Below are 12,274 nucleotides of genomic sequence, written 5' to 3'. Positions count from 1 at the left end.
CTGGGTGCAGTTCCCCCCTCCAGGGGCAAGGGTACCTAGACCCGGTTTGTAGAGTACGCTTGGGGAGTGTGATCGTGTGTACAACGTCTCTTTATGTCTGTCTCCACGTTGGTTGAGTGTGGAGTAAGTGCATATGAGAGCATGAGGGTGGGAATGGATGTTTGTATCTATGTGTGCCTGTATTTCTGTGTCTATATGTCAGGTTGGGTGTCAGGCGCCACCTCTCTGGGGACATCTTAGGCCCTCCAAGGTTTGGAGGCCTATCTCCCCCCACCACCACTTCCCTGCCAGTGGCGGACTCCCTCAGACATCGGTGCGTTGGTGGTTCTTTGTGTCTGGGGATGGGCGTCCAGGTATACACCGGCTCACTCCTTGGCGGCCGCTTATCGGGGCCTGGAGCCCGGGGCTCGCTCGGGCCACTTCAGAGGTGGGGTGCCCCCGGCCTCTCGGCCTGGGGCTCGGTCACTCAGGCACGGCTGGCTGCCGGCAGAGCTCACGGGCGCGTCACTGCTACTCCCCCTGGCTTCTGCTCCGCGGCTGCTGAGTGAGCCCTCATCTGGGACTCTCCTCAGCTCTGGAGTTTTGATCTCCTCCATACCTGCTTCATGCCCTGGAGGACGGGGCTGTGGCCCCCCCACACCCTCTAGCAGATCATTACATGAAGGAACCTTTAAAAAAAACAAAAAAACAAGCGCGTCCATGCTCACAGGTGTACACACGGGTGATCACACCCACAAACTACACCCTTTTTGGCTCCTACCTCAAAGCACACTGTGTTCTGTTGATCTTATGTGCTGCACAATAATGTTTAATATTTAGTATTTACTGTCATATTCCCATATATCATTGTGATGTTGTTTATGCTATTACTCTTGTTCTCTTCTGCTTGTTTTCTTTTTTCTTTCTCAGCAGGTGACCCAGGTGATTGATATATGCATTTTTTTCCTTCTTTTTTTTTTCTGCTCATTCTGTTGGTTTTTGTCTTTTGCCCTTCTCCCCCGTCCCTCTTCTCAGCTTTTTCTCTTTCCCTCTTTCTTTCTCCCCTTCTTTCCCCCAGTCAAGTCTGTCCCGTATTCAGTAAGTGAAAATAAAATGAACAATAAAAGGTGAATCAAATGGACCATTACGGCAAGGCTGGGATGGTCAATTTGGTAAAGTAAATCCGTTGGGCATCTTTCTTTGCCTTTAGACAACAATTCTGATGGCAAAAGAGCCAAACGGGACAGGCAAAAAACCCCAAAAAACCCCCCAACTCCATCAATTATGCATATGGATTTTTTGCGTTTACATCAACCTGTTCACCCTGTCTTTACAGGACTACCACCATAGACTGATTTGTGTGACAGAGAGGGAAAAGACTGAGATTCCGGTCCAGGCCATTGGGCTACGTGCTATTCTTGACTTTCCGGACAAGATTAACTTGCCTGTCTGTCCTGTGAAAGCTTCAACTTAGAAAACTCACTTTGTTTTCAACATAGGAAACAGCAACGCCGAGTTCAGGCTTCATAGGGAGAGGTGAGAGCCAACCCAAGAAGGGCTGTCTGTCTGCTTTCTATATTAGGTGATTTTCAAAGTTAACTAACTTATGGCTCCTTAAGGTTGTACAGAATTGATAAGTGAACAGAAAACTTTTGGCTTACCACCTTATCAAGAATTACATAACAGAGTGTTGGGTATACCTCTAATTAGACTTTGCAGTAATTATTGTTAGCTAATTAAAGGTTCTCTTGAATATTTCAGTTTCTAAAACAGTCACGTATAATTCCAGACCTTTTTCAGCGACACTTACCTACATCAAGTTGACTGGAAATGGAGTATAATAATAATATTCTGTTGTTATCTTTCTGTGAAACTTCAAAATATAAAGAAGCACTTCCTTGTTTATTCTTGTAACTGTCAGAGCCATGAATGGAAGATTTCTCCAAATCTTGTCAGTAATCAGCAGTGTCAACTAACAGAATACGTTTTTTTCCTTTAATCACAATGGTGAACACTGGAATAAGATTCTGTTTCTCTAGCTGTGGTGATGCTGAAGCAGAGACCAGTGATGGCACAAACAAACACAAAACTATGGTCACATGAATGTCATCTGCAGGAATTCCCTGCAGGCAGATATGAAGACAGCTTGTTTTATACTCTTCTTTGTGTGTATCTGTGTGTTTTAGTGTTTCTGTCACATTTCCAGTCTTAGCAATGTTTTCTATTCCCACACCTGTCTCTAGCAGACAGATTACTGGGGTAATCAAAGTATTTGCTCATCGTCTTTTTTCTGTCTTCTTTTTGCTTCTTGATCTAAACATGCGTGTTTAAAAAAGTGTGTATGCATGAAAATAACTGGTTTTGCATTTAAGATTCATGACCTTTTGACTTAAGATGTAACAGATGAGTGCATATACACACATGTTACATCAACGGAGTAACATTGCTAAATATCTGTCTGCAGCATGCTGTAGCAGAAAGGTTCAGTATAGGGTTACATTTAATAAGAACTCTGAGTCATGCTAAGCTAAGCTGAGTCCTAGAATAAAATTATGCCAAATGAGCTTAATAGGTCCCCTTTAATAAACAAGTCCATTTGTATCCCAGTGCAGTAAACTAATGAATCATTCATCCCTTCTTAGTTTACGTAATGTTGTTGCTGGATAAATGGTTGTTTTGATACAGGGTGATAATTTTATTCTTTTTTAAATTTGTGTTATGATGAATCTACTCATTTGTGATAAACTTGTTAAATGTGTTTGTGACTGATTTGCTAGGCTTTAGCCACACTTACACCAGACCGCAGCTTGATGCACAGCAGCCACATGATTTAAGGGTAATCTTAGTTTCCTTCACAATTATCGAGACTCTTTAACATCAAAAGCAAAAAGATGAAGCCTTTGACTCTTCTGGTACATGCACAAGGGGATCAATTAACCTTGAATGCATAAAGTTGCTGGCTTTTTATCCTGTTCAGCAGAAAATGCAAGAGATAATTTAACTGGAAATTAGTGGTTTTAAAGTCTTCATCTCACCTCATTTTAAATATCTCATATCAATTTAGAGAATAGTAGTGCAATTTTAACCTAGGTGGGTTCTCAGGATTTAATGGTACGCTACAAAGGGTTCAGTGTAGTTTCATAAGAAGCTCAGCTCACAGCAAGCCACATACAGTTATGAAATATAATTCATTCTGATGATTGAGCACTTTGTCTGCCACATAAATATTGCACACTAAAAATAGCAATAGCAAAAAATGACTAGCTGATAGTTAAGTGGATTAATCTCTGAGATGCTTCACTCACAACCAAATCAGACTTATTCCTGACCCAAAGCGGCCACATCAAAAGCTCATTTAAAGCTAATTTCATCTACCTGGCACTGTATCCTGCTGTCTAAGGAGAATAATTCCGTGGTGTTTAACAAATGCAGTTGAAGAGCTTTGTGGCATGCAAGAAACTCCAAACTTATTAGCTATTTAACACCTGGGTGGATATTTTTTGTGTACTAACTCTATGTGTGTCTGAACTTGGGTGAATATGAGGGAGAATCTGGCTGCATGGTGGGTAAACACTCATTCAGTTATCAGTAATAGTCCTTAAAGTCTACGGTATTCTTCTTATGAAAAACTGTCTGTTTATTACTGGATTAACTGTTCTGACTGTGGTTGTCGTTTTATGACTGTGTTACCATTCCCTGGAACTCTTGATTTAGCTAGATAGCTCTCTATATGTTTGTATTTTAAATCTTTTTTTTTTTAATCTTCAGTTTTTGCGTGACCTTAAAGGAGCAAGGGTGCTGTGTGGCTACTTAAACTAGCAGGTTTGTTGTAGGAGGGACAACAGTATTCAGCAGCATTAAGCCTTTATAGTTGGAGAGCCAGCCCCGATCCAGAACACCACTTACAGCCCATCAAGAGACTATCATTTTTAATTTAGCACCTTTCCCTGCCTCCCTCACTCTCATGTATGTTTCAGTTCAGCATGCTGCAGAAGTCGTTATTCTGCTGAGCTTTAGCATAGGCTAGCAGACACAGTCTGTGTGTTGCTGTTTATGTTAGTATGTGTTGATTTGCATGTACATTGCACGATAGCACTTAACGCTGGAATGGTTCCTGCCGTCATTTAAAAGCTGGTGCAGCTTTAAAAAAAATAATATTTTGCTTAGCTGAGTTGTTTTTCATTATGGTGAGTTAGACAGGGCTTGTTCTGTCTTAAGAGTCAGTGGAGACTCATCTGCTCCAGTACACCCCCATCCACCCATTGCACTCCCTCTCCTGTGTCACTTCTTGCTGGTTTAAATGAAAAGAAGGACAACTCTTGGGGAGCACTGAGGCATCTGCTTTAACGGAGCTTTAGTGCTGAGGGGGACTTGAGTATAGCAGCTTTTTGAAAAAACAGCACACACATACAAACAGGAAGCAACTGCACAACACACACATGCTCAAGGCTGCATGCTCACACACGCACAAACACACACTGCTGTTTGTGTCGTAATCAAAGGTAGCTGAGAGGTCTGTGAAGTTCCACTGCTGTGTACATAGAGAAATTATGTGAAGAGAAAGCAAACGAGGGGGAGAAGGGCTGGTGGACAGAAATGATGAAAGCTTTGCAATAAGCTGCAGCTCTCCCTGCCTGTCAACTGCTGTCATAGCATCCGGATGCTGGGAGATAATTGCTTTTTCTTTCTGGATCTCCTAGTTCGTCATTCTCGCTGCCTCATTTCCTTCTATCACTCATACTCCGTTTTGTGTGTTCTCTTTTCTTTTCTTGATTCTACTCGTTCCAATGATATCACATCATTTTGTAGACTTTCTAGCAGAGTAAAAGAAAAGAATCGGCCTCCCTTAGGACCTCTGCCAGGCTACTTTTCTATTCTTTCTCTCTGCCTCTGGGTAGATGATTGAGATCTCTGTGATAATTGGCCCAGTGGAAGCCAACACGGGAACTCCTTGAATTCTAATGTGTGTCTTTACTGTCTGGAACGCTCAGTCATTGTATAGATTTTACCAGCGTACATTCGTCACAGTCTGGTTTGGTTGGTTTTTCTGTTTCTGGTCAAAAAGGCTGTGATCACTTGGTGAAGAGTAAGTAAAGAAGTCAGATTGGAAGCATTGTGCTACAAGTGAAGCTTTTGCGGTACTTGCAAATAAGGCTTTTCAGGTGCCAGTTAATCAGTTCTTCTCACTTGTGTTAAACCTCAGGGCAGAGATGGATTAAAACTGTCCTATCCAGTCTGCAGTGAGCATAAACCTAATAGGATCACTCATCTTATGAAACACATTTGCTTATCTGTTGTGTTCTGTTTCTTTTAAAGAGTGTTCATAGATTTACTCACATGTTACTGACCAATAAAACTGTCCTTAAAAACTGAACGTTGAACGAGGAAAAGAAAAAGAAAAACCTCAGGTGGTGTTTCTGTGTAATTTAAAACTCCTATGTCTCGTGTTAGCTGGAATTAAGATGATGCATACAAAATAAAAGAAATGGATTCACAATATTCAGATCTTACAGATGGGTAAATGATATTTGACATTTTTTCTGCATGCTGTGTACACTGTTTCTCAACATCTGTTGTTGGTGTGAAACTACAGATTTTAAGTTGATGGCCCCATAACTTTGGGTACTGTTTGTTAGCAAAACTACATCCTTGTTCCTTTAAACACTGTTGGATTCAAATATCAGCAGGAGCATACTTATGCCATTCCAAACCTCAAGATAAAGTTTTCCAGTATCAGACAGGAGTCACATTTCTAATCCTTAACTAATTTAGAAATTGGATTTCGCTCACTATCCAGCAGGGAAACCTTATCCCATTCAAATTATTATTTGTGTAAACCTAATTTAAGAGAACTTGTTCTTTTGTTGCAATACATTGTGCATTCTTTGTGTTTGATCCAAAAGGCATGAGGTACAAAACTGAGGGTTCAAAGAAATCATAAATGGCAAGTTTCCATGGCTGTCAGTTCACTTTAATCCCATTTTCATTTCATTTCAAGAAATCTCCCTTAATTTCACTGCTTTATGGTTAAAACATCAGAAAAAGACACAAATTAGTGTTCAGTCTTTAGAGTTCAGAAAAAAACTTTAACCTTGGTATACAAATACAGAAAAGAATAAGTAGAGTGTTTGTGCAGACTAAGATGCCCGTCCTTCTGCTTTGAATGTAAACAAACACATGTTCAATTTACATATGGCCTTATTCTTGGTGGCTTTATACAAAACCTAGTTTTGCATTGTACTTTTTGTTGCTGGTTATTGTTGCTCTTTGCTGCACTGTTGGCAGTGTGCACATATGATGGGACCCTGTTTGTCCTGCAAAATGAAGAGACTGTGGTTCTTCTGGCTTCTTGAAATACTTGAAAGCATGTTTGCCATACCCACACGTATGTGTGATGTACTGGTATTTTAATCATATTTATTTTCCACTTGGTGTTTTTTGACATTGTAAGTTTCCCACTATTCTCCACCCGCATTCATGTCAAGACACTGAGATGTTTAGATAAATGAAGTGAAAGGTTTCCATGAATGTCAGGCAATATTGTGAATAGATTGACTCAAACTGAGCACCACAGTTATTAAGTTAATTTCTTGTGGCCTATATGCCACCACGTCTGTGACACTCTGTGTCTCATAATAAACATCGCAGTGTCTTGTGCTCAGGAGCAGATGTGTACATTAGCCTGCATGGGCTTTGTGAGGAACTGAACATCCATCTTGAACCTGATTCTAGTTGGTTGGATAAGACTTATACCTCACTGTCCAGTACATGCACAGTGTCCCTCACCAACAGGAACAATATCCCTCTTCAGTACCGCTGGACTGTGTGGTTCAGCCAGCAAGAGGACCTAAACTTACTGAGGTATTTATGGACACATGCAAAATGTTTTAAGAGAGGCTACAGAGGAATATGTTTGTCACAAGACAAGTTTGATCGTTCTGTCTCTACGTAGCAAGTAGAATTCTCTTCAGTATTATGTTTCTTTTTTATCACAGCATGTGTTGCCAGAAATAGCTCAGGTACTCATCACGTTTTTCTGTCAGCAGCTCCTTGTTCTTCTCCTTGCTTCTTTTTCTCTTTGACCCTCCTCATTCACTCTTTGTTATACTTTTCACCTTCTCACCCTCCCTGTTTCTCTCTAGGGAAGGCTCAGTGCTTGAGCAGGAGGCAGAAGGAGAGCGGGAGCACTTGCTTTTTCCTGTATTCCTGCAGTTCCTACAGGAATACAGCTTTTGGCCTTCCCAGATAGCTGCATAACTGTGGAGCCTATGAAGTTTTTAATGTGTATCATATGTTTTCATCACAAAAATATTTCCCTTCTTAATATCCACTTCATTGTCTTTGTGGATCTTTCTGTAGGACATGTATTGCTGTATGGCATCAAAGCTGCATTGCTGCTTTGAGAACAGTGTTGAATCGGTTAATCACATCTGAGCTTAAAACTGTCACAAAGAGTTAAAATTCAAACCTGTTTTTTGCATTTAAACCCCGTGTGACTCCTCGGTAACAGTAGGGTCCCAGACTGGACTGTTTCTGTTCAGGGACCTTCAGACAGAATGACCCATTCTGACACCCCCGCCCCCACCTTTCTCTGTTAGTGTCGTCTCTCCTCAACTCTGCCCAGTTCCCTGGACAGATGGAGAGAGGACACAGATGAAAGACAGAGGCAGAGAGGATGAAAGTGTCATGGTGAGAGAGAAAACAGTCTGTAGACCAGTTACTACACAATGTTTGAGAGGGCATTTGAGGAAAAATGGTCGGCAGTCTGTGTATGAATACACCTATCCAGTTACCCACACACACAGAGACAGACACCGGTGTGTGTGTGTTTTTATAGCTAAGCTTGACAAATGAATCAATTGTATTCTTCTTCAGGCTTGTTATTCTAACTTTTGCATTCGTTTCACTAAATAATCCTTCTTGTCTTCACGTGGTTCCGAAGGGGGAAATATTGTCCAACAACATAGCAAATATCACAATCATCTTCAAGCCTGAGGATGCCAAACTATATACTGCGATGTCACAGGTCAGTCCACAGCTAGAAGAAAATTATGATCATTCAGGTTTCACATACACACACATACAGCAGTGCATGTATGTGTATCTTGTAGTGCTGACTGAGATATCCTACAGCTTCTGGATGAAACATGCACATCTGAACTGGTGTACCGTAAAAGCTTAGTTGTTTAAGAAAAAGTAAAAGATAATTCTCCTTTGGTGTCAAAGTAACCAGATACTCAATATTGCTGTATTGAACATGAAGATGTGATGAAGTGCAAAATGCAGTAACTTCCACAGTTATTCTACTTTGGCTGCAGAGTTTGAGATGTACAAACCAATTTTTCCCACTTGTTTAATCATAAAAACAAAAGACCCAATCACACATAGCCAAATAAACAACAGGATTTGAAGTGAGAAGATAATGAACCAAAAGTATTTTGAGTGCATTTATAGCAAACTGACAGCAACAGTTGTTTCCTCATCTCAAACCCTTCGTACACCCCTGGATGTAACTCTTCTTTTGTGTGTTCTTTCAACCTTGCAATTGATTACTTTGACAGCTACAAGCACACCCTATACCCCTGCTGTAAATTGAAAGCTTTAGCTTTCTCATAAAAGAATCTCCTTTCCTGGGTTAGTGCAGACAACTTACAGATAAACAAGTCTGGGTAGCAAACCATGTCTGTCTGTTTGTTAGTTTTTTCAGGGAACGACAGCTCTTCTCCAGTGTATCTGTTTTATGTTCCCTTTTCCTCAACCGTGTGATATTCTCAATCAAAGGAAACAGCACAATTGTTCTTCATAAATCCACCTTCGTGACGATGAACTCACTGTGCCCAAATTTAGTCATCTCATCTAAGTGCTAGTAAAAGATTGTTGACAGTTTTGCATGTGGCCTTCATGTGTGTCATTTGAGCCGGAGGTCAGATTTACATTAATTTTCATGTTTTCTGCGGTGCGTGATGACCTGGTGAGCCTAGGACAAGGACAGAGAGACAGGAGACTCCTGTGCCTTATTTCCTCACTTTGCAAAAAGCCTAAGAAACATATAAAGCAAAACAGAAGACTAGATCTCATGTGGCCTTTGCATTGATTAGAATTAGTACTTTAACGTAATGTAACACCAACCATAATACCCAACTCTACATGATATGTTGCCTTTTCCTTTTTCCATGGCCCTACAACATGTTTTTTGCTTTGTCTTTTCTAGCTTTGTTATCACTCTTTCATCATTTTTGTCTGTTTTCTGCCTTAGGACGTGAATCACGGTTACCCCTCACAGTCAAGGGTAAAGGTATGGGACCTGAACTTGAGTTCAACCATAATGGGATTGAGTTATTAGATTTTTTTCATAGGAGAACAATAATATTATCAAGAGATAAGAAAAACGAGCCAAAACGAACACTTGTAATGGGAGAAATATGTCTCACAAGGGTTACGAATGCATACAGTATGCTTCATAAGTGTAGACTATGATTTTCAAACATGTGCCATGATTTGTGGCTAACTTTTAGGGACTAACAAACATCCTGCTTGTAGTCCTGTGGTTTTTTCAAATAAAGTGGGCATTTCTCCTTCTAAACAAAAAAGAGGAACTCGTCACCCAGAAAAAACATAGATTTTCCAATTACAGGCACCACACAGTAGTCTGTCAAGGTTAACATATGGTTTAAATAAGCTGCTGCTACATCCTGAGATGTTCAGGATTAGTCATTAAGCTAACATTAATGTTAGCCTGCTGTTATTAGAGAATGCTAAGATTAACATCAAAGTGTTATTTCACATTACCTGGATTATATCTATATTCAAATTATGCAGAGATTAGTTAGTATTTAGTCACTTCAGAGTATGATCCACAGTGATGTACAACGTGTTCAACCATCTGCAGCTGAGGTCTGACTCAGTTTGCAAGCAGCAAGTAGCAGAAGCTTAGCCATATGTTAACCTTTATAGCCCACCGTGTAGTATCTGTAATTGGTAAATCTATGTTTTCTAGTAGAAGGGTGTTCTGTTTATTTAGAAGAAGCAAAGCCCAGTTTAACTGGGGGAAAAAAAATCCCACAGGACAGAGGAAGCACAGATGTCCCAGTTTTACACTAGCACATGAACACAGCTTACATTTGTGGATCAGTGCGAAGCTGACAGCATGAAATTTGTCTCAAAACCCCACTTGGGCATGCAACGTGATCTGTGTGTATCAGGAGATTTCGGCACACGTATTTAAGGTTTTGTAAGTGAGCGAGAGTAATGCCAAATATATTATTAGGCATTTGTAATTATAAATATTCATTCAGGTTTAGGTATAGACAGTTGTAAAATAGTTTTGTAGCACGTGCTTGTGAGTCCTCAAAAGTTTCACACAAATCACTGCCTGCATTTGTAAATGATTTACGTTTACGTGTGTGGATCATACCATAAGCATTTGTAAGACATATAAGCTGCATACACTTATGTTCCTTTATAAAATTGCTAGTATGTATGTATAACGCTGCAGATGCAACGTTATGTTAGTTGACAGAGCCTCTGTGGTTATAGTTTATTATACTGCAAGGTGGTTCTTCTGCCAGTCAGCAACAACGTGTAATAAAATCATCTGCAGGTTTTTTTTGCCACTTTTTATGCACACAGCTGATACCACGTACCATCTTTTATCTGTTGATATACTCCATAAAACACATCTGGTAGTTACATGATCATTGTTGGATATTTACTCTTCTGTTTCAACATTAATACACACATGTCTGTGAAGGTTCTCATTAATACACACACTTCATTTTGAGTTTTATGATAATATATTGCAAACTCTTATTGACTGAGTTTAGCTTATACAGGAAATCTTTCTTCTCCAGTTGCAGTTGTCGAATAAAGGGCTGATTTTGGCCGAAGTTTGTCTGCTGTGTTGTTCCCTCTGGGAGTGCCAGACTGTGGAAGTCACCTTCGCAGTCGGATTTTGGGTTCATTTTCTGAGGACTTGCTGCTAGCTGTGACAGGATAGCCTCAACCACTTACCTTCAACTTTAGGTAAAGCTCGATATATGTATTTTTTTTTCTCTGCTTATTCTGTTGGTTTTTGTTTTTTGCCCTTCTCCCCCGTCCCTCTTCTCAGCTGTTTTTCTTTCCCTCTTTCTTTCTCCCCTTCTTTCCCCCAGTCAAGTCTGTCCCAGCAAGTGAAAATAAAATAAACAATAAAAGGTGAATCAAATGGACCATTACGGCAAGGCTGGGATGGTCATTTTGGTAAAGTAAATCCGTTGGGCATCTTTCTTCGCCTTTAGACAATAATTCTGATGGCAAAAGAGCCAAACGGGACAGGCAGAAAAAAACAAAAAACTTTAGGTAAAGCTGGCGAGGAATGGAGCCATTGCTCTGACAGAACATTTACATGTTACAAGCAAATGTAAAAACTGACTCATGGATCCTTTACCTTCTCTGTACCTATTTTCAGATTTTTCATCTTGTTCTTTTCAGGGTTTCTTTGTCTGTTTAATCTGTCCTACAATCCACTTTGATGTTTCAGAGCTCGACTTTGGGGATGTAGCCTTTGGTATGCTACATTTTTCCTTGGATTTCATCCTTGCGTGCATGATAACATATATTAATATCTTTATATTTTCTCATATTGGCTCTCTCTCTACATATTCCCAGAAACACTTGTGTGCATCCTTTTCAAACCTTCCTTTGTGCCCGTGAACTTCATATTGCATGTCTGGGGAGATGGTCAGGCCTCGCCTAGCATTAGCTTATTTAGAAAGGTTTCTGATGAGTCACGAAAAAATTGGCAAGGTCATACTGCTGGAAATCTTCGTTCAAGGCCTGTGGAATTCACGATCTGCCCGGCAACAGGCTCAGTCCGTACTGTGTCAGATAAATCCATTAAGGTACAATTAATCAACAATTAATCAGAGACCAGAGCTAGCATACCAGTTTTAGTATAATGGTATAGTGCAACAATGCAGCCAACATTAGCTCATGGATTACCAAGATTATAAACATTTTCAAAGTGCACCATGAACACAGCACACATCACTAGAGTTTGTATTGACAAACCACAGGGAAGGGCACTTTTACCAGTCAGACAGAAGCAGGCCTCTTGTCTGGGCAAGACTTGCTATGCTAACACAAGAAAGCTGACCTAGTTAGTTCCATCCGCATTTTTATCAGGCTGCTTTGTTAATAATGGGTAACACTATAAAGCTGAATTTTTTTTTTACTTTAACTTCTTTCCTTTTAACTTTAGACACTGGTTTTCCTGTATTTCTCCTGTACTGGTCTTCCTGGCCTCATTGTGTGTATG

At 40.2% G+C, this 12,274-nt stretch overlaps 1 protein-coding gene across 1 annotated transcript in view; it reads left to right on the top strand.

Annotated features, from left to right (window-relative positions):
* The first annotated feature begins 10,717 nt into the window (after window positions 1-10,717).
* Window positions 10,718-12,274, top strand: part of hydin (HYDIN axonemal central pair apparatus protein) — a 56,022-nt gene continuing 54,465 nt past the window's right edge. Inside the window, 3 exon segments of the mRNA XM_085410988.1 lie at window positions 10,718-10,729; window positions 11,449-11,525; window positions 11,618-11,858. Of these exon segments, the coding sequence (XP_085267114.1) occupies window positions 10,718-10,729; window positions 11,449-11,525; window positions 11,618-11,858 (330 nt within the window).

This window comes from Rhamphochromis longiceps, linkage group LG7 (assembly GCF_057381845.1).
Source record: "Rhamphochromis longiceps isolate RC_006_pf linkage group LG7, R_longiceps_female_GT1.1, whole genome shotgun sequence".
Classification (NCBI taxonomy): domain Eukaryota; kingdom Metazoa; phylum Chordata; class Actinopteri; order Cichliformes; family Cichlidae; genus Rhamphochromis; species Rhamphochromis longiceps.
This window is presented reverse-complemented; position numbering and strand designations above follow the sequence as displayed.